The sequence below is a fragment of the Helianthus annuus genome, chromosome 9 (genome assembly GCF_002127325.2).
Source record: "Helianthus annuus cultivar XRQ/B chromosome 9, HanXRQr2.0-SUNRISE, whole genome shotgun sequence".
Lineage (NCBI taxonomy): Eukaryota > Viridiplantae > Streptophyta > Magnoliopsida > Asterales > Asteraceae > Helianthus > Helianthus annuus.
Window position 1 is genome coordinate 94842067 of NC_035441.2, and position 22804 is coordinate 94864870.

The 22804-nt window shown below is 36.8% G+C and overlaps 2 protein-coding genes and 1 non-coding gene across 4 annotated transcripts; 1 reads left to right on the forward strand and 2 right to left on the reverse strand.

The window, feature by feature from the left end:
• Window positions 1-3670: 3670 nt before the first annotated feature.
• Window positions 3671-3742, reverse strand: TRNAP-AGG. Its single transcript has one exon. It is a non-coding gene; the product is annotated as a tRNA-Pro (tRNA).
• Window positions 3743-3801: 59 nt separating this feature from the next.
• LOC110877666 (transmembrane protein 70, mitochondrial) lies at window positions 3802-7134 on the forward strand. Its single transcript, XM_022125830.2, has 2 exons — window positions 3802-3954; window positions 6218-7134. Exons 1-2 carry the CDS (start codon window positions 3879-3881, stop codon window positions 6877-6879), a joined length of 738 nt encoding a protein of 245 aa, XP_021981522.1. The 5' UTR covers window positions 3802-3878; the 3' UTR covers window positions 6880-7134.
• A 3577-nt stretch (window positions 7135-10711) lies between these two features.
• Window positions 10712-13442, reverse strand: LOC110877667 (elongation factor 1-alpha). Of its 2 annotated transcripts, XM_022125832.1 has the most exons (4): window positions 13417-13442; window positions 13340-13382; window positions 11887-12362; window positions 10712-11784 (listed from the first exon to the last, which is right to left on the reverse strand). In XM_022125832.1, exons 3-4 carry the CDS (start codon window positions 12346-12348, stop codon window positions 10897-10899), a joined length of 1350 nt encoding a protein of 449 aa, XP_021981524.1. In that variant the 5' UTR covers window positions 12349-12362; window positions 13340-13382; window positions 13417-13442; the 3' UTR covers window positions 10712-10896. The 2 variants fall into 2 exon arrangements, with proteins under 2 accessions (XP_021981524.1, XP_021981523.1); XM_022125831.2 differs by having other exon boundaries at window positions 13340-13442.
• Between the last annotated feature and the right edge of the window lie 9362 nt (window positions 13443-22804).

Sequence of the window (22804 nt, forward strand, 5' to 3'; positions counted from 1 at the left end):
TGCCAATCGATCAAGGGCTCCAAAGTTTCAAGTTTCTGAAAAAGTTTCCAAGTGTTGAAAGGTTGTGAGACAAGTGTCACTTGATCGAGTGGCTGTTCGATCGGATGGCTATCCGATCGGATTGCCACTCGATCGAGTGGTCCTTGTCTCGCTTATAATTTTGTAAAGTTTCTAAGTTTCTGGTTTAGCGATGACGGCACGATACGTATTGAGACAACGGTAAACTCATCAACATACAGCCGTTCTGATCGGATGGGAATCACCCCTATTCGATCAGTCGTCTGTTCATAAAGAGGTTATGTCGGAATCCGTATTTCGGTCGTCTTCTCCGGCAACAACCCGTTTTCAAACCAACTCCAGACTATCCATCCAGTCTACAGTCCATTTAGACCCGGGTTCCACCGTTTAAAGTGAAAGATTGAAGAAAAGATGAAGATAATTACAAGTTTTAGCCGAAAAATCTAGATTTAGTTAAGATTCTAGTGTAAAACACATGAAATTCCTTAGACCTGAGCTAGATCTTGACTAGAATGACATCACACAACAGTTTTGTTCAAACCGCCATGATGACGTCACCCTCAAGAGCTCAAATCTCAGAGATTTCACGGTGAAAAGTGAGATTTCAAAGGAGAATCTCGTAGAGAATGATGTGTAGATCAAGAATGTACAAGAATCTAGTGTAAAACGTACCGAAATCGTCGGGAAAATGAAGAAAAGTGCGAAAGAGAGGGAGAGCGTGCGTCTGGATCGAGTGAGGCTGTCACATCAGTGAAGGACTGATGTAACAGGCCTATTTATAGTGTGTGAGAGGAGCTAAGGCGGTGTGCATCGGATCGGATGGCGGGTCGATCGAGTGACCATCCGATTGGATTGGCACTTGGTCAATCCTATCCTTTCCGCGTTCCTGTCTTTGATTCGTTTTGCGAGTTAGATTAAGCGTTGCGTTGCGTGTTATTTGGTAAAAGTATCACATAACTAGATTACATCATAAATACAAAAGTTTCCAAGTTTCGTAGATTCCGCCAGTGACAAGACTCCAGTCTCTCGTTCAACCAAGAATCAAGTTTCACGAGTCTCAAGAGTCAAGCACCAAAAAAGTATCAAGAGTCGAGAGTCTAGATTTCCAAGTATCAAGTGTCAAGAATCAAGTATCTAGTTTTAAGTGTCAAGTCTCATAGTATTAAATATCAAGAATCAAGATTCAAGTATCAAGAGTCTAGCATCATAGTATTAAGAGTCAAGAATCTAGATTTAAACATCACAAGAGTCTAGTATTTAGAATCAACTATCATAGCATAAGATTCACCAAATAACAAAAGTATAAATATTACATAGATTAGGGACCCAAACAGACCATAGGTAAAGTCTAGGGACTAAGTCTGCCAAAAGCCTAAAGTTTAGGGACGCAGGGCGTTACATCAGGTGACTTACTGTGAAAGTAAAGGAATATGCTACAAAGCACCGAAGGGTTAAATAAAGTGGATGTGTTGCCAGAATAAAGAAAAGAAATTGTGTTTTGTAAAAATAGGGTTTATCCATATAAAAACCTTTTGTTGTAACATGGTTTTTATCCCAACTGTTTAATTTTAAATATTTGGTGTTTTACAACTCTGGAATTCTACAAACTACGGTCCTGGTGAAAATTTCCGCTGTGAATTTAATAAACACTGGTACTATTGCTGGATATACTCACGGCTTCCGCCTAGGGTGGAGTCGTGGGTTGTGACACTGATCCAACCCAAGTTGTCTTTAATATAAGCTGAAGTGGTTTTTAATATAACTCGAGCCCAGTAGCATAGTCCACGTAGCACAGTCCACACCTCATTAAACATAAAACACGAATATATTAGAACTTTGTATAAATATAAAAACTGGAATACATTATCATTTTAACACCCCCCCCAGTTTTATGTTTGAAATAGTTGAGAAGACCTAACCACTTACATACTGACTCATGTTGACCCGGCAACAAGCCTTTCGTAAATATATATCTGTGACTTGATCTGTTGATTCAACACCGGTAGTCTTTATTACACCAGCAAAAATTTGCTCCCTTAAGAAATGTTTAGGTGTTGTTTGTTTTTTCAGAGGTAAAACGTCTGCAGTCTGCGGACCACATTTGCAGACATCTGTAACAAAAGAGGTGGACCAAACCTCTGCAGTCTGCAAGAAGAAGACTGTTTGTTTTTTAACTTCTGCAAACACAAGAAATCAACATAATTATAAGCAAAATCAGAATTAACATAATTAAAATAATCAGAATTCTTTAACAATTAACATATTATAATTTAACATATTATAATCAGAGGAAATAGCATTGATTCATTCTCATCAAATTTATGGGAATAAGTGGGCAGAGTTAACAAAATTCTTGCCTGGCCTATATGCTTAGTTTTATTATACAAATGTTCAACACAAATGCTTTTACATTATAATCAATCAACTACTTCTACTCCATCATGGGTTTTTAGTGGAGATGATGACAATGTTCCCAATCCCAAAGAGGATATCTCTGAATGCAGTCAAGGTTCGGTTTTTGGGGCAGTTGTGTATCAAAATGAAGCCCAACCACCTTAAAATTCTTCTTTCTCACATAACAATGCAATAGTTGTGTATCAAAACGAAACCTAACCACCTGAAAATTCTTCTTTCTTGCACAATAATGCAATTGCGGATAAAGACGACAGCAGCAGGGGATAAGGGAGGAGATCGGCGGCGTGGAGAAGAGGCGGAGGAGCTACGGCGGCGGCTGTGTAGAGGGGAGAAGGGAGGAGATGACAAGGAGCTAGGGTTTTATTTGAGGGTGTTTTGTTTGTGGTATCTGGTGAAATGAAAGAGGGGATAAGAGGTTAGAAGACATAGATCCACATCTGCACCAAGAAGAGGTCTCGCAGACCTTTTTTAATGAAATGTCTTCGAGAAAACAAACACACCGCAGACTCAAACGTCTGCGCGTGGTCTGCGTAGGGCAGACATAAGAGGTTCTGAAGAGTAACACCCCGTTAGTCTTATCATGAAAGATTGGGTTTGCAGTAATAACTAGTGTTGTTGTATTGTCACATTCTTAGAATAATATTAATTTCCATATCATAATATACTATTTAATTAATTTTCTTCTACGTGCACCTGTTTTTGCTTGGGTAAACGCTTTTTTCGCCTAGGCTATAAGCGAGACCTATGCGCCTTGCGTTTTTGACAACTTATATTATATATATTTTTATAAATAGAAAACCCATATAAAACATAAACTTATATCTTAGGTCCATTTAAAACTATCAATCTCAAACTTTATAACTTAAATCCATTAGGTATTAGCCCAATACGCATTTTAGTTTAAAAATATAATAATAATAATAACAACAACAACAATGAGCGAGAAAAAAAACGTTTAAATTATCCATTTCCTTAAGGTCTAATGGACACGTTTTTTCGGACTCAAACAAGACACCTGAATTCTCAGGACCGGCCATGTTAATTAGATAACCTGGTACAACCAGTTAATCATTTCTGATCTCATCCCGATACAATCAAAAATTCGGTTTTTTAATACATTGGAAAATAACAAATAAATAGCACATATCAAGATCAGGTAATTACATACCTTTTTTGGAAACTAAAAAGGTAAAAACGTAGTTACGAACATAAAACACCAAAAATAAAAAACGTAAGTGGGGCATTCCGAGAATTGAACTCGGGACCTCTCGCACCCTAAGCGAGAATCATACCACTAGACCAAATGCCCAATTTGTTGTTGCTGTAAATCTTTATTCTCAAAACAAGAGAATATTTAATTGAAAACCCCTTTACAAAACCCTAGATAAGCAAGCGTTGAGGAAAGAAGATCTGTGAGACCAAAATCGAGTTTGGATTCACCAAAAATGGCAAGATCGATTCTACTTCAGCTGGTCCGATCACAAACAACCTACCATCGGACCTCCTCTAAGCTCCTCACAGGTTCATATAACGAACTCTTCTCACTTCCATTTTCAACCTAGATTCAACATTTCAGTTACTCTTTATTGTTCATCTGTTTACATACATAATTACACTTCGATCGTAGTGGTCAACCTGTTATTTGCGTTTGATTTGTGATTGCATCATGTAGTTTGTTCGTTGCTGTTGCTAGATCCTATATATTATAGTTGTATTCTTATGCTTAGGATTAGGTTTAGGTTTAGGTTTAGGGTTAGGTTTGGTACTGTTGAATCGAAATATGATAGAATGAATTACTTGTTTTCATGTTCATATGATATACGGTATACCTGTAACTCTTCTCCGATCCGTTTGATGTTTAATTTCCGATATTACTAATGGATTGAATGTTTTATCGCTCTTGATTGCTTGTCATGTTTCGATTGTACCGGTCAGCAGTTATTCACGTGTTGATTTGTGATTGTAATATCATGTAGTTTATTTGTTGTTGTTGTTGTTGTTACTAGACACAAACAAGGTTTAAAAGAACCAAATTGAGGCAGGCCTAAATTTGAGGTGGAGTTAACAAATAAATATAAAAGTTATATATCTTATAAAAATAAAATAACTGACGCAGAAAGTCCAAAACGTCAAAAACAAAATAATTGACACAAAAAGTCTAAAACATCAAAAATACGCATAACCCCATGTGGCACCCACGTTTTCTTGTCGCCTCGGCCCTTAGAGGCGTATGTACAAACATAACCCATGAGGCGCGCGGCGCGCCTCATACACGTTTTCTTAGTGCCTCGCCTCAACCGTTTTTTAAACCTTGGACACAAATGGATCTTGTATTATAGTTGTACTCTTAGGCTTGCGTGATTTGGTGCGGATTAGGGGTGCAAACGAGCCGAGCCCGAGCCTTACCTTAATCGAGTTGGGCTCGTTACAACTTCATGAAGCTCGAGCTCGGCTTGATTCAAGCCTTGGATTTTGGGCTCGAGCTCGGCTCGTTAGTTAATTTTAAAAGTCGAGCTCGGCTCGAAATCTCGATCTAAGTACCTATGGCACGAATTAAACAAGCTAAAGCTCGACTCGAGCTCGTTTTTAGCTGTTATTGAGCTAAGGCTCGACTCGAGCTCGTTTTTGGCTGTTATTGAGCCAAGGCTCGACTCGAGCTTGGCTTGACAGTTTGAGAACTCAATTAAAAAAACATCTAGATCATTCAAAAAGTAATACATAGTTTAAACCCTAAAGTATACTAAGCTCGATTAGGCTCGACGAGCGTAAATGAGCTACACTTACAAGGCTCGAGCTCGGGCTCGATGTAATCGATCTTAATTTCAAGCTCGGGCTCGGGCTCGAGCTCGATAAGGCTCGGCTCGTTTGCACCCCTAGTACTGCGGATGAATCGATATATGATAGCATTGCTTTGCTTGCTTTCATGTTCATATGATACACCTCATACATGTAGCTCTTCTTTGTTCCTTTTTCTAATTTGATTTTCGATTCAACTCCTGGATTGTAAATTTTCATCACTCTTGATTGTTTATCTGTTTGCATATATAATCACACCACCGATCAAGCTATGATTTGCATGATATTTTTAATGTATCCTGCAGCTTGTTTGTTGTTGCTAGACACCAATCAATCCTATCTTACAGTTATGGCTTGGGCCTGGGTAGTACTAGTAAACGAAATGTGATAGCATTAATTGTTGTCATGTTTATATATGATATACCATAGTTGTTAATAGCGGCTATAGCGACTGCTGTAGCGCGCTATGTAGCGATGCGGCGTAGTGTCGCTATATGGGTCATAGCGACAAATAGCGATGATAGCAATAGTTTTTTTTTTGATGTAAATAGCAATTAGATATAGCTATAAAATAGCTGGATTTATAGGTTTTTGTTAGATATACATGTAAATAGCATATACATACCGAGGTATTTTGATATAATATACATATAAACATTTTCAAAATTCTTTTTCTAGTGTATCGCTATTTATAAAATAGCGGTCGCTATTCGCTATGTAGCATATAGGTCCTTTGTCGTATTTGTCGCTATTCGCTATTAACAACTATGTGATATACATTGTAATAGTAATCTGATTTGTAGAATTTATAACATCAATATTTTCTAGTTAAGGGGTTATTGGTGAAATTTTTAGCTTGGGGAACATACTGATTATCATGTTATTAATGCGATTAAAGGCTTGATAAATTTGATGAATTATTGGGATCTTTTTGATTTGGAGTATAATTTTGTTCATCTTTCATTGACAATTCTTATAATTTCTTCAGGTTTCTATCCCCATGGATTTGGAAGATGTTTGACTCAGAAAAGTCAAACTGCCACTCATGACTTCCTTCCTGCAAAACATCTTTCGTTTGTACAGAGACGATGGGCGTCTCAATCTGCCGCCACTGAAGATACCGGCAAGATCACCATTGGACCTCCTAAAGGTCTAGATTCAGAAAAAGACGATAAAGATTCAGGAGTCGTCTACTACGGGCCAATATCAAACACCATAAAGAAAGTCAAACTTCTTTCACTATCCACCTGCTGCCTTTCCGTATCTTTAGGACCCGTAATCACCTTTATGACCTCACCCGACATGAACGTGATCTTGAAAGGTGCAGTTGCATCGTCTGTTATATTCTTGAGTGCTTCCACTACTTTGGCCCTTCATTGGTTTGTGAGCCCTTACATTCATAAGCTGAGGTGGCAGCCTGGTTCAGACACGTTCGAGGCCGACATGATGACGTGGCTAGCAACCTTCGTGACTAAAACTATTAAGTTTTCTGACATTAGGCTACCGCAAACTAATAGGCCTTTTGTGACGTTTAAGGCTAATGGCGAATTTTATTTTGTGGATGCTGATCACTGTCATAACAAGGCGCTTTTAGCAAGATTAACACCGACAGCAAAGGCGACACAAGATTCGGCTCTCAAGAACTTGTGATGTCAATACGCTATGATTTGATTTGCTTTCGGGAAGTGAAATGGAGATGGTGGGTTTCAAATATTGAGCCTTTAGAAATAAATTTGGATACAATACTGTTTTGAGAATTTACTTTTATTTTTTAGAATGTGGGTTTTATTTCTTTTGTTGTCTCATGTCTGCATGACTAATAAGTCAAATTTTGGATCTGTGTATTTACTTTGCTTGTGTTTCCGACTAATGTAACCCTTATACGGGGCGTTTTCCCACACTAAACGCCTGTTTTACTATGAAATGCCATGGGCTAAACGCATGTTCACAAGTAATCACAAACACTTGTTTGTATGCCCTCAAACACCCATTTAAAAGATGATATAATTGATGTGAGAGGGTAGGGGGTGTGCGTACAACACGCATCGCTTCGCAGATGATGTAAACAGGCCTGGTAAAACAATTAAACTTGTTTACTGAAAAAGTACATTACTTGGTTTTTTATTTTTTTTAAAATAAATACAATTAGGAGACTACGATCAATCATTTCATCTCCTTGGTACATAAAACATACAACTGTCTTATAGACATGAGATATAAAGTAGTTAAATAAGTTTTATTCATGTTTAATACTTATGTTATTCGCGTCGTCAGAAACCTGTTAAACCCGGTAAGACACGATTTGCCAGCCCTAGGTTGTCTTGAGCCAGCGGTAGAACTGTTAGTAGGTTAGGATAGGCCTAACTAAAAAAAGTAGAAAAAGCAAGTGAGTCAGGATGGGCGAGACGAAATCATACACCGGGTCAGGATGGGCGCTCCCCTCAAAAGCACAGTCGTATGGTAAGGTTTGCTTGAAGTATTTTGTTGAATGAAAGTATGGCCCCTTGAGTGTTCAAAAAGAAAATATTACTTTTCTTTAATAACCTTTACGTCTACTTTTTGTTGTTATTTATGTTATAGTGTGTGTTGGTATCGTACAGCCGTAGAGGCATCAAATCAGACCGATATCTAATGAAATTTTGTCGTACTCTCGCTAGGGGTGCAAACGAGCCGAAGTACTCGCGAGCTACTCGAGCTCGGATCGAAAAAAGCTCGAACGAGCCGAGCTCGAGCTCGAGCCTGAGTCTAAAAACAAGCTCGTTTAGTAAACGAGCCCGAGCCCGAGCTTCGCTTATCGAGCTCGAGCCGGCTCGAGAGCCTTAACGAGCTTTCTTTTTATATATTTTTTATTAATATATTAAACATATATTTAAATAATAATATTTACCATCTATACAAATATAAAAAAAATAACTAAATATAATGAATAACAATAATTATAACTAATAAAAATTAATTAATAAATACTAAACGAGTCGAGCCCGAGCCGAGCTCGAGCTAGAAAAATTACCTTCGAGCCGAGCTCGAGCTCGGGCTCGGCTCATTTGCGCCCCTAGCTCTCGCCGCAAAATGCGGGCTCAATACCTAGTTAACTTCATAGGTATATTTATAAACCATATTCTATTCAATATGTATAAACTTTACACAACTCCAAGACCCACCGTTTTAATTTTTTATTATTTAACTTCTACTTATTCATAATTATTATTATTATTAACCTATAAATAAGCAAGTTGAATATGCATACATGTGTTATAACATGTGCTTAGAAAGTTTTCCAAAAAAAAACTAGAATTTTCCTTTTTAACCCAAAAGTTTTTATCTTTAACAATTTAAGTTTAAAGTTTAATCTTTGTTTCCTTTTTAACCCTAAAGTTTTAATCTTTGACAATTTAAGTTTAAAGTTTTAATCTTTGGTAATTTAACCCTTTTGATTAATTTGATTTTTCACTTCTAATTCAAAAGTTTCTATATTGTACGATTTAACCACTTTGATTAATTTGATTTTTCACTTCTAATTCAAAAGTTTCCATATTTTGCAATTTAACCACTTTGATTTTTTTTACTTATGTGTGGTAATCTTGGCTTTAGGGGTTTTTCAAACAAAAAATGGTTATGCATATGGTTGTTAAAACATTGGCTATTGGGGGTTTTTAAAAAAAATTGATTTTTTTACTTTTCACCCAAAGGTATTTCATAAATTACTTTTAACCCAAAACTATTTGTTTTATTTTTTTACTTTTAACACAAAACTTTTTATCTTTTGCAATCTATTCTCACAACTTTTTTTTTATTTTCAGCTTTGGTCCTTTATAGTTTTTGTTTTCCGCAAATTTTTCGCTTTAAACTTCGTTCTAAATTTTGTGACTTAACATATCGGAACGTGCGTCTTTGATTTAACGTTTTTACGTTTCGTTCTAAATTTTATGAGTTAACACGACGCAAAGTGCGTGTGTGGGTGAACGTTTTTACATCGTCTATTTTTTCCCGTTTGACAGGTTCAACATAACGTGTGCGTCTTAAATCGACTTATTTATAACTAAAGAATCCCCGCCGCATTGCGACGGGTCGTAATTCTAGTTATAAATCATATTCAGGTAATTAAATATTAGTTTAGGTTGGATTGGGTTGGGTTGTGAATTTGGGTAAAAAATTAAATTGGGTTGGGCTGTATATGTGAAAGAGAAAGAAATTAGTATAGTTTAATAAAAGATTGAGTTGAGTTGTGATAGTAGATAGTCTTATAAAAATCAAATTTCCAACAGGTCTGGGTTGAAAGGTAAACAAGTTGGGCGACTGGGTGCCAACAAATTGTTGTCAATAGTTAGTTGGACGACCCGTCATTTACGTATTTGGTCTGACTACCTAGTTTGTGTTCATTGTTGGAATATGAACAAAGTGAATACAGACACGTTTATTTTCTTAACAATCAAACACACGAACACGAATATGAATATCCGTTTTCAAGTGTTCGTGTTCCTTTATTGTTACGTTAAAGCTTAACGAACCGGATTAGGAAAAAAGTGATAATTAACAAGTAATTTGATATATATATATATGTTTTTCTAAAACGACATGTTTTGACCTCGACCTATTTTGGCTAGAACCTGTTGTGATCCGAACCAAATTGAACATGTTTATAGATCAGACCATCCTGACCCAAAAACGTTCTGACCCGACCCGGCCCGATCATTTTACCAGGCTTGCAGTTTCACAGATTGACTAATTTCCATAATATAAATTAGCAACATATTGTTGCATGGTGTTGTTGTACCCAAAGAATGGGGTGTTTTCCAAATTTTTTTTTTTGTGATTTTCACTTTCAGCCCAAAGGTTTTCATCTTTTGTATTTTAACCCTTTTAATTTGTTTACTTTTAACCCAAAACTTTTCATCTTTTTTGATTTAACCCAAAACTTTTTTATTTACAACTTTGATCCCCCCCCCATACTTTTTATCTTTCGCAAGTTTTTCGTTTTACGTTTCGTTCTAAAATTTGCGAGTTAATACGTCGCAACGTGCATGTGTGGTTTAACATTTTTGGTCTATTCAACGTGTCTATTTTCCCCCTTTGGCATGTTCGCCGAAACGGGCGGATCCTACATCGACTTAGTTATTATTTTCTACATTATTTTGTGAGTTAACACCACGCAACGTGCGTGTGTGGCTCAACGTTTTACGTCTATTTTTTCCATTTAATAAGTTTGTCGCAACGCGTGGGTCCTAAATCGACATAGTTATTTTTTATATGTTATATGTTTTAGTTTTTTTCTTCGCATTAACACGCCACAACTTCAGTATTTGTGGTCGCTACCAATGGTGTGGCATTGATATTATTTGGCATAGTTTTAGCCCCCCGCCGCAACGCAGAGGTGCTTAATTCTACTTGGTATTAATTTCCAACATATACTACTACCATTGCTACGAAAAACAATCTTAATAACCAACATCAACATAGCATATTAAAACCCTAAACAGTCAACTACCACAAAACTCAAAAATTGTCTAGCTGCTTATTTAACCCAAACTACCAAGATGCAGCACAAATTTAGACTCGCCACCGCCTATCCAACACCCAGTTCTCAGACAATGGCAACAACAAAACCAAACAAAACAATCGAAAACACGACAACACATAGACTCGAACCAACTTCCTAACCCGCACGGTTCATTTCCCAGCCTTCTTCACTGCTGCTTTTGTCACCTTGGCTCCAGTTGCCTCCTTCTTGTCCACGCTCTTTATCACCCCCACAGCCACAGTCTGCCTCATGTCCCTCACTGCAAACCGCCCAAGTGGTGGATACTCAGCAAACGTCTCCACCACCATCGGTTTAGTGGGAATCATTTTAATCATCCCCGCGTCTCCATTCTTTAAAAACTTGGGTTCCTTCTCAAGCTCTTTACCTGACCGCCTGTCTATCTTGGTTAAAATTTCAGCAAACTTGACTGCAATGTGTGAAGTGTGGCAGTCAAGAACTGGAGCATAGCCATTGCCAATCTGACCCGGGTGGTTCATGATGATAACTTGTGAAGTAAAGCTGGCTGCACCTTTAGCCGGATCATCTTTCGAGTTAGACGCGACATACCCACGTTTCAAGTCTTTAACAGCAACATTTTTCACATTGAACCCGACGTTATCTCCAGGGACCGCCTCTTGTAAAGCCTCATGGTGCATTTCAACAGACTTAACTTCTGTGGTCAAACCGGATGGCCCAAAAGTCACAACCATACCCGGCTTGATGACTCCGGTTTCAACCCGACCCACTGGGACCGTCCCAATTCCTCCAATCTTGTACACATCCTGGAGAGGAAGACGTAGGGGCTTGTCCGATGGTCTTTTAGGCTCAGTGATTGCATCAAGAGCTTCGAGAAGGGTCGGGCCTTTGTACCAATCAAGATTCGTGGACCGTTCAATCATGTTGTCACCTTCAAAGCCCGAGATTGGTACGAAAGGGATCTTGTCAGGATTGTACCCAACTTTCTTTAGATAAGATGACACCTCCTTAATGATTTCATCATATCTGTTCTTGGAGTATTTAGGGGTTGTGGCGTCCATCTACAACATATAAAGGGGGAAAAAACAATTGAAACATCTTCTTCAAATCAAACTAGCTAGTCATATGATCATATATATATATAATATAACATTATAACATACCTTGTTGCAGCAGCATATCATCTGTTTCACACCAAGGGTGAAAGCAAGAAGGGCATGCTCACGAGTCTGACCGTCTTTAGAAATACCAGCTTCAAACCCTCCAGTGGTGGAATCGATGATCAGGACAGCGCAATCAGCCTGCGAAGTCCCGGTAATCATATTCTTGATAAAATCACGGTGACCAGGAGCATCTATGACGGTACAATAATACTTGGAAGTCTCAAACTTCCACAAAGCAATGTCGATTGTGATCCCACGTTCACGTTCGGCCTTGAGCTTATCTAGCACCCATGCGTATTTGAATGAACGCTTATTCATCTCCGCAGCTTCTTTCTCGAACTTTTCGATCACCCTCTTGTCTATACCCCCGAGCTTATATATTAGATGCCCAGTGGTGGTTGACTTGCCGGAGTCCACGTGGCCGATTACCACAATGTTGACATGAATCTTTTCTTTCCCCATGATGAAATTTCAAACTGCATTTCGAGTGCAAACATATTGATCATACGAATTTCAACCTAAGTTTAATTATTATTTAGGGAAAATGTGTATGAAACTAGAGTTATGATGATATTTAAAACAGCATTACACAAAATTCAGCCTAATTTTTTTAACTTTATAGTAAACTAATAGCAGAGTTATGAAAGAACATCAGAGGAACAGGTCGATTATGGTTTCAAAAACTTGAAATTCCAGTATAATTTAGGCGACGTAGGTAGCAGATCGAAGACGCATTACTTGACAAAGCAATAATCACACTCAATTCGAAAAGAATAATCATAATTTTAATTTATTTTAGAAAAAAATGTGTATGAAACTAATAACATGGATATGAAATTAAAAACTGCATTTCATGAAATTCAACCAGATCTAATCTTCTAGGAAATTAATAGCAGAGTTACGAAAGAACAGTTCAACCGATCAGCCAGGTTTCAAAACCTTCAAAATCCAGTATGATTTATATGTATAAACCTAATGCATGTAGCAGATGGAAGATGCATTACTTGAAACATTGAAAAGAAAGAATCATCATAATTTTAATTTAATTACGAGATGAATATTAGTTTTACCCAGAAGAACAGCTCAACTCCTCTGTTAGGGTTTCAAAAACCTCAAAATCCAGGATGATTTATACGTAAAAACCTAATCTAGATAGCATATAGAAGATTCGTTACTTATAATAATCACACTCAATAAACGGAGCATTTGATAGAATTAATCATTAATTTAGACGTAAAAACCTAATGTGGATATCAAATCGAAGCTATGTTACTTGATCAAACACTCAGTAAACAAAGCAACTAAAACGAATCATCACATCAGAAAACAGAAAAAAAAAGACCGATCACGAACAGCATGTAAATATGAACATGTTGATCACCTGATTTGATCATTTAAGCATGAAATGATATAAATCAAAACAAATAACACAGATATAACATCAGTAACTGACCTTTTGTAGAGAATGATCGATAGAAACCCTAGTCGCAAAGAGAGAGAGAGAGAGAGAGAGAGAGAGAGAGAGAGAGAGAGAGAGAGAGCAATTTGATTACGAGAGCAGGAGAGGTGAAGCTTAATGTTGAGATGTATGAGTTTATATAACCGTTTCAATATTTTTTTCAAAACTACACTTTACCCCCTTAAGAATGAGGACTAAGGTATTTCAGCCCTTTTACTTTTGATACTCTCCAAATTGTATTTATACAAGGTAAAAAGCTTTTTTTACTTAACTAATTAGTTGTGCAAACATCTAAATTATTTTTTACACCCGTATCAATTGGTGTCACTTTGGAATGTTCAAATTAAAAGAAACAACAATGTTAAATATGCGTACCAATAGAAAATTTGATTGGCCGACTCGATGGTTAACTGATTGAGACCAGGCAAGGGGGTTTTAATACTAACTTGGTGATACTAACATACTAACTACTAACTCGGTTAACGATATCTTAACCATACGCCATTCAAAAAAAAAAAAAAAAAAAAAAAAACTAAAACAGAAACTGATTGAGACCATCTCTAATTCCACCAATGGATTATATCTATACTTCAAAAAGATGTGCAAAAATAATTTATACTATCTGGATCTACTCTAACAACAAATATAATTAGGAGCCTTGAATATGGAGGTGAAAAATGGAATATATTATACAAATAATGTGTATAAAGAAAGACATACTCAAGGGATCGGTTATGTTTTTTAGTAATAGAGCAAGGGTTGAAAAAAGGTTGTGGGTAGTAAGTATCAGGTGACTGCGTCTTTGGCGAGGAGATGCATTAGGAGTGAATATTGGTTAAACTGTTACATAAGAGATTCAACAGATTGGAATTATAACAAAACAGACTTAGTCTCCTGTTTTTACCGTTATTATTTTCGCATATATACTTTTTTTTACATTATATTAATAGATAGATTAATTGGTGTATAGGCAGGCATTATGCGTGGATGGATATGATCAGGTGGTTCCGCTGGTGGTACGATGATACTCCAGTGGTCTGTCAGTGATCCAAATTAGCCGTTCAAAAAAAATTTTAATTAAAAGTTAACAAAATAATTTTTGTAGTTTTATATCAAAATGTCAAATAGAATATTCAAAGTTTATGAGAAAGCATAGCGTTACTAAATTTGATTCGTAGATCATATGATTTGATGTATTAAAACTTAAAAGTGGTAACAAAAACAATGTTTTTTAAATATTCAAGTTGGAAAATTTCAAGTCTAATAATGCATTTTCGAAGATTTTAAGGTTATAAGTTGGAAAATTTCAAGTCACATTTTTTAAGATTTTAAGGTTATATTGTTTGTTCAGGGTTGTACAAAACTCAAGGCATAATTACTGAAAAAATCACATGAAACTATCTTTCACTAAGCTCCTCTACCTGGTATATTTTTTTTTGGAAGGTAAATTTCAATAAAAGCAACCACGAGCGTCCTCAAAGAAAGGATCCCCGGGCCACAAACCGAAATTACACCATGTCTAACGGATATTTACACCAATCAACCCAATGTAAACTTTTCAACTTAGATCTATGTTTAAACCAAAAATACGACGACATCCTGATACTCTCAACGACTTAATCGCCCGCCGCCGTTTGCCCTTCCAAATACGATCGTTACGCTCAATCCAAATGGTCCACATAGTAGAATAGATAATGCCACGAAGGATATATTTAGCTTTTTTAGAGAATAGCTGGGAGCTCCTGATCTGCAATAAATCAGCTACATCAAAGATAACCAGAGGTTGCAATCGACACCAAGCCTCCACCCGGTTCCAAACTTCAGCGGTAAAAAAGCACCCTGTGAATAAGTGCGTATTCGTTTCAACATCCATATCACCCAGCTCGCATAAATGGCTTTGCAAGATAACCCCACGTTTAGACAACTCATCTTTGGTCGGCAACAGGTTAATAAGAGATCTCCACACCAACAGCTTACATTTCAGAGGAGCCCAAACCTTCCAATGCATCTTTACCTGACTGATAGGACGAGGGGCAGCAGCGAGCAGCTTTTTAACGCTGGAAACAGAGAACTCACCGGATGAACAAGCTTTCCATTTCCATTTATCTATACCACCTTTCCATTCGAACTCATAAATGGCCTCCATAAGATCGAATAACTCTGCAACTTCTGCAGCGGTTGTTGGGTTCGAACGCCACTGCCAATGCAGATTTTTAACGCCATCCACAATCTTCAGCCTATCCGCGATCAGAACCCACTTGTGCTTCTCAAGACTATATAACTGTGGATACAATAATCGAAGAGGGTCTTCAAAAAGCCACGAATCGACCCAAAATCTGATCGATGAACCATCTCCCACAATACCTTCGAAATAACTCTCCAAAGTATTACCGTTCCAAAACTTTTTCCCACAAATTTTAGTTATTTGTTTCCAGCACCCACTAGCATAAGTGGTACAAGTAAGAGAAAACCAAGATCTACCAAGACCATGACAACCAATAATCACTTTCTTCCATAAACAATTCCCTCCCGACTTAAATCGCCACGCCCATTTAAGGAGGAGCGCATCATTAACGTCTTCCAATTTTGATAAGCCTAGACCGCCCATTTTCTTAGATGTCGTTATAAGGTCCCATTCCACCCAATTGATCTTTTTATCCACACTACAACCCGCCCAAAGAAAACGTCTCATAATCGCCTCAATACTCTCTATGACCGCCTTAGGGGCTTTATAGAGAGAAAGGTAATAAATGGGTAAGTTCTCCAAAACGGACTTAATAAGAATCAATCGACCACCCATGGAAAGGTGTTTCGCTTGCCATCCGGTTAAACGACTCTTGATGACATCCAACACCAAACTCCAATTGTTGATTCTAGTCATTTTTGCTCCAACTTTAATCCCCAAATACACAAAAGGAAAAACCCCTCTTCGACAACCCAAAACATCAAGCATATTATCCACTTCCCCATCTTCCGTACCAATCCCGAATAAGTTAGACTTATGAATATTGATACGGAGGCCCGAGCAGAGATAGAAAATTCTAAGGACACGAGCCGTGTTTTGGAGATTTTCTTTGGACCATTCCCCAATAATTAAGGCATCGTCCGCAAAGAAAAGATGGTTAAAACCCACATTGTCATCCGAAAAAATAATACCTTTAAGAATTCCCATATTACTTGCCTTTTTCAACATCCAAGAAAGGCACTCCATAACGATAAGAAATAAGAATGGGGAAATCGGGTCACCTTGACGAAGACCTTTTTCACTTTTGAATTGGAAAGTAGGGGAGCCATTGACAAGAACCGAGGCAAAGGCCGACTCAAGGACGCCTTTTATCCACTTGCACCATAACTCAGGAAATCCCATTTGAGACATCAAAGACAATAAAAAACGCTAATTAACGTTGTCGTATGCCTTCTCAAAATCAATCTTTAGGATAAACGCCTTTTTCTTATTTCTTTTTAACCACTCTACCACTTCATTGACTACCAACGGACCATCCAAGATCAAGCGATCAGAAAGGAAAGCCGATTGATTCACCGAGATTAACTTTCCCATTACCTTCTTGAGACGGTTAGCAAGGACTTTAGAAACAACCTTACTAACAGCCCCAATCAGAGTAATAGGCCTGTAGTCTCTAAGACCTACAGGCGATTTAACCTTAGGAATCAAAGTAATGAAAGCCGACCCGCAACCCACATTTAATGATCCTGTGGCATGAAAATAAGACAAAATGCGGTGGAAATCTCCTGCAAAAACATCTCAAAAATGTTTAAAAAAGCTGAAATTGAAACCGTCAGGCCTAGGGGCCTTAGTAGAACCACAACCAAAGACTCCTTCTTTGATTTCCTGTAGTGAAAAAAAGGCAGTCAGATCATTCCCATCTTGTGCGCTAAGACTTTGCGACCCGTCACAAGCAATGGTAGGCCGAACCGGGATATTCTCCTGAAAATGGGATCGAAAGAATTTTAAAACCTCCTTCTTCACTAAAGCCGGCTTGGAAATCCATTCACCTCTAATCTCCAACCCATGTATCGCATTTCTAGCTTTGCGGCCATTTACAACACTATGGAAAAAACTTGTGTTCTCGTCTCCAAGAGCACTCATTTCACTCGTGACTTTTGTCTCATGTCACGAGTTCTAAAATTCTCAATCTCTTGAATACTTTTTTTACATTCTGCCCAAACCCATAGCTCTGCCTCATCCAACTCTTTCTCTTCCATAAGTCTTTCCATGTCTTCCTTTTCTTTAATCAATCGGCTTTCATCTTCTTTTTCTTTGTTTCTACATTTCGTAATCCACCCTTTTAATTTAGTCCGAAGCATTTCTAACTTTTTAATAAAGTTCACATCAGGAGGATCCATATCAGACCAATCAAGTAAGACCGACTTGATCAACTCTTCACAACCTGTTCTTTCCAACCAAGAGTCAAACCACCTAAATGGTTTTGGCCCAAAATTGGTATCAATCAAAGCTAAACATAACAGAGCATGATCAGAGTGTACTCTTTTGAGCGCTCTCACACAAGCACTTGGCCATTTGTTGAAGATACCATCACACACGAAAATCCTATCAATTCTGCTCATCTTGCAAACTCCCTGTCTATTAACCAAATAAGTAAACCTCGAGCCTTTTAAACTATATTCACGAAGACCTGTGTTGTCCAGAAAATCATTAAAGTCTCTAGAACAGACGGGATCAAAACAGGAATTTTTTCTTTCATTTGATTCCCTAACCGCGTTAAAATCCCCAAGAACAATCCACCAACCTTGACCCTCTCGTAAAACTTGATCAATTTTAGCCCAGAGATCTCTTTTACCCCCATTAGTTTGAGGAGCATAAACATTAACCATATTAAGGCGAGTCAAACCATCCTTAATTAAACCAGAAACAAGCAAGAAGTTATCATCTTTCAGTACCATATCCTTCGTAAAAAAATCTCCCTGAATTCCCAATAGAATCAACCTTCTCAAACTCAAAACCCTTACCACCCCAAATTCTGGAAACCACCCCAGAGCCTATGTTGCTAGACATAGTCTCTTGTAACCCAATGAAAGAAACACCCAATTCGGACTTTAAACTATTAATCCAGCCGGCTTTACTATCACCTCCCAAACCCCTCACATTAATGGACAAACAATTCATTTATTACCTGTTTGTAACCCTTCTGTGACAATCGAGTCCATAATAAGCTTGTCTTGCACCTCCAAATTAACCCCCAATTTAGACCCCAAAGCTTTGGTAGCCGCAACCTCTTGAGTCTGCATATGAACAATATCATCGGCTTCGGAGTCAAGATGTTCGTCACCCGTTCTATCACCATGAGAAGGAACATCAGGATTGCTATTAAGATCAAATGAATTATCTTCTTCAGTATCCGAATCCTCTGAATCTGTAGATGGACTATCACTAATGCCCAAAAGACTATTGAGCCCAAAAATATCACTATTTTTTTGTCTGGGCTTTTTACCAGTCCGTAAACTTTCATTACTACTCACATATGAATTGCTGGGCCGGCCCATTTCATTTTTTTTTGCCTTTTTTCCTTTTGCTAATTTTCGGGTGAACATCTTCCACAGAATCTTCCGTAATAGTCTTTTCAAAGTCAAAAGTTACTGCTGGCACAAATTCCGAAACAATCTCCTTATTCAAACCTTGGACATTAATAGGGGTTGATTGGCAATCATTGGCCTCATCATGACTGCATTCATTACTTTCCAAATTCACATTCCTTTCCTTAGTCTTGTCCGTTTCATCCGCAATTTGCTCCGGTTGTAATTCCAGCATCTCAGTGTCATCATCGACAACATTACGATCTTCATCTATAACCGAAGCAGTGTTCAAATTAATCGGTTCATTGTTCGGAGCTGGGATTTCTGTATTCTCCTTAACCGGATAGTACTCTGGGATCCAATCACCCAACTCTTCGTTAATCCATACCCTAAACTTACGATTCTTCCATTCCAGGACGATTTCTTCAGACAATCTTTTACCATCGCCAACGAGTATACCAACATAATCATACGACAAATCCGGATCTGAATCTAACTTCACGGCTTTATGAACAACTTTGCCAAACGAACCTCCAACAAGATTGATCACATCATGAGTAAATAGGTGTAAAGGAATACCTTTCACCTTAACCCAGGCTAACCTCTCACAGCTTAAGGATTGACCATTCCATAAACACGCAGCCAAAAACTTCTCACTATCATTATTTGCAGCCTCAAGAACAATCGATGCCAAATCTGGATCTTCAAACGAAATCAGAAGATCTAAACCACCTAGATACTGGACCTTACCATAACCTGGGCAAATCTTGTTCAGAAAAACGAAAATGCTCTTTAAGGCATCCACATCCTTCATTCTACCAACTATAGCTTTCCCATGCAACGTGGAGAAGCCATTCACCTTATCGTCAACGTTAATAGTTTTCCCAGCAAGCATGTCTCTAAACGATCTATCTCCCTTATCAAACTTTGTCCCTGTTTGATCCGTCCCATATGGTTTACTTGCCTTCATCGATTTCATGTCTTCTCTAGGGACGTTGATTTCTCCATCTTCCAAAAACGCGCAATATTGAACCACAGTTTGTTATCCCCAATACGGATATTTCTCAAATTTTTAATCAAGTCTGCATGATCTCGAACATCTAACATTGAGATGAAACCAAAACGATTACCCCCTTTATATTTCTTCTTTGCAATGTAAATATCAAAAATCTGCCCAAACAATCGAACATGACTTGCAAGATCATTCCCACTACAACCCTCCGGTAGGTTGGTAACAAAAAGCTTCGTTAATCGACGTTGGATGGCCTCCGGAATAGGTTTCCGGCGGTCCATTAGAGATTATTCTTCTCTACCTGGTATATATGTTACTGCTTTTAATCAAAGACTTTTTATTTTATTTTATTCTAGTTACTTGTTAATATTTCGATGGATAATTAAACTAAGACCATCAATCTATAACTCGTGTTTAGTTTATAATGCGATCCATAACTCGTGTTTAGTTGTAATGCGATTTGGGACCGTATTGGTTCAGAACCAGTATGTTGTTGATATGCGGAATCCAATCATAGCCTCTCCTTCAACAAATATCTGGACTCTTGCTTCGTATTTTGCACTTCCACCTATGTGGACACAGTTGTTAGGGGGTGTTCAAAAAAACCTGGATCCAAAACCGAATCCAAAATATCCGAAAACCCGTATCTGAAATTTCGGATATCCAAAAATCGGATAATCTAAATTTCAGATTCGGATTCGGATGTTGATTTCTAAAAATTTCGGATAATCGAATTACCCGATATCCAAAAATTAAATATATATATATATATATATATATATATATATATATATATATAGGATCCTGTAAAAAAGGCCTAAAGTGTGAGAATGGTAAGAAAGAATCTCAGCCATTAGATCTTTTGATCTAATGGTTCAGATCAATAGGGACCAGATTGTAAAATATTTTCATTAATTTGGACTGATTTGAAATATTTAGGGGCAATATAGTCTTTTAAACCCACTAGAAATTAGGTAATGCACATGTAACTTTCCCCCGTCTTTTTTAAACGCCAATAACTTTTTGTACGTAATTTAAAAAAAAATACACCATAATAATGAGCGTTTTTTATCTTTAATATGAGTACCATATCGCTATACTTATATACAGAAAAAAATATGTTTCGATCAGATGTTTAGTCAATGAATTGTGTTATATACTTGCTGAATGGTGTTATATACTTGCTGAATGATTTATATACTTACTGAATGGTGTTATATACTTGCTGAATGGTGTTATATACTTGCTGAATTGTTGAATGGTGTTATATACTTGCTGAATAGTGTTATATACTTACTGAATGCTGTTATATACTTGCTGAATGGTGTTATATACTTTCTATAATTAAGGTGGCGGTTATGGGAAGTTTTTAATTAATTGAATTAATGATAAAATTACTTGTTTACCCTTTTCAATTAATTTAGATCTAATCGATGAGATTCTTTCTTGCCTTTCTCACACTTTTTGTCTTTTTTACAATAACCTTACCCTATATATATATATATATATATATATATATATATATTATATGAGCACTATTTTTAGTTTGAAATGTAGTAAATAATCATATTTAGATGTGTTTTCAATGTTGGAAATTTGGAAAATCGAATATAAGTTTAGTTTTAATGGATGCAATAACACACAAAGTTTTGGTTTTTTTTTATAAATTCGGATATCCGTTTGGATATCCGAAATCCCGGATGGATTCGGATAATAATATTCACTATTCAAAATTTTCGGACATCCGAAAATTTTTTCAGATATCCAAAAACCGGATCTGATCTTGAACACCCCTAACAAATTTTCAGATATCCGAAAATCGGATCCGATCTTGAACACCCCTAACAGTTGCCGCTTTATTGTCACTATGCCTAGAAAGTTCGAGACAGATGAGCTTGCTATTGTTACGTCTTTTCTGCTTTATACCAGCCTTCTAGTCTGTACGTTAGTAACCTCGCTTCTAGGTATTTTGACGAATTATCCCAATTTCAATGGATCTTTTGTGTTGTTGATTTTGTTTGATGATCAAGTTTAGAAGGGAATATCTCACAGAATGGTAATCAAGTTTTAAGAGTGTTCTAATTATGTTACTCATAAAAAAATTGTTCTATTTAAGTCATTGAAGTTTATTTTATGTGCTAATCATATATAAATGACCTGAATAGCAGGTAAACAATCATATATGGTAATTATTTAATTTTCATAAACATGCCAAAACAATTAATTAACAAAAGAGACCAAATAATCAGATCAAAACAACACCTACAATCGTCGATTGATGTTCCATATTAAAAAACACCCTACATCGTTAACCTGCCTTTCTTGGGCATTGCATTGATATTGATGGAGCAATTAGTCTGCAAGTTTTAGAAATAAGAAAAGGGATTCTCAAAAGTAGGTAGTCAAATCTAATACTAATAAAAGAATCCCCTTATTGCCATATGACATTCTCTTATAATAAAATATATCACCAAAATGACATGTGACAATTTATCATATTACCTCAACCATAATAAATAATAAGTAAATTAATATAAAGACTACTAAATGATTGAATTTAATATATATATATATATATATATATATATATATACACATATTATAATAGGGGGAGGTTCATTTGAGAAGAATATTCTTAAAAGAAGAAAAATAAATTAATCTAGACCTTATATTTTTTTGATCAATGGTTGAGAATTAAGATATTATTTTTATCCACTTTGCATTAATGCTTTAATTACTAAGGGTAGTATAGACAATTTGATGTAAAATACTAATAAATATTTTATAGAGTTACAAAAGTCTCATTAATGTCACCATAATTATCTTCTTCACCACCATTCATGTGTTGGATCCTACACTAATTTTATTAGGAGTGACAAAATTATTCAAAGGTA

Bases quoted from the DNA above. Each gene is read 5' to 3' on its own strand.
- LOC110877667 (XM_022125832.1), bottom strand. From the start codon at position 12,348: ATGGGGAAAGAAAAGATTCATGTCAACATTGTGGTAATCGGCCACGTG. The intron at 11,785-11,886 runs GTATGTTATAAT...TATATGTTGTAG, and splicing joins TGATATGCTGCTGCAACAAG to ATGGACGCCACAACCCCTAA.
- LOC110877666 (XM_022125830.2), top strand. From the start codon at position 3,879: ATGGCAAGATCGATTCTACTTCAGCTGGTCCGATCACAAACAACCTAC. The intron at 3,955-6,217 runs GTTCATATAACG...TAATTTCTTCAG, and splicing joins CTCCTCTAAGCTCCTCACAG to GTTTCTATCCCCATGGATTT.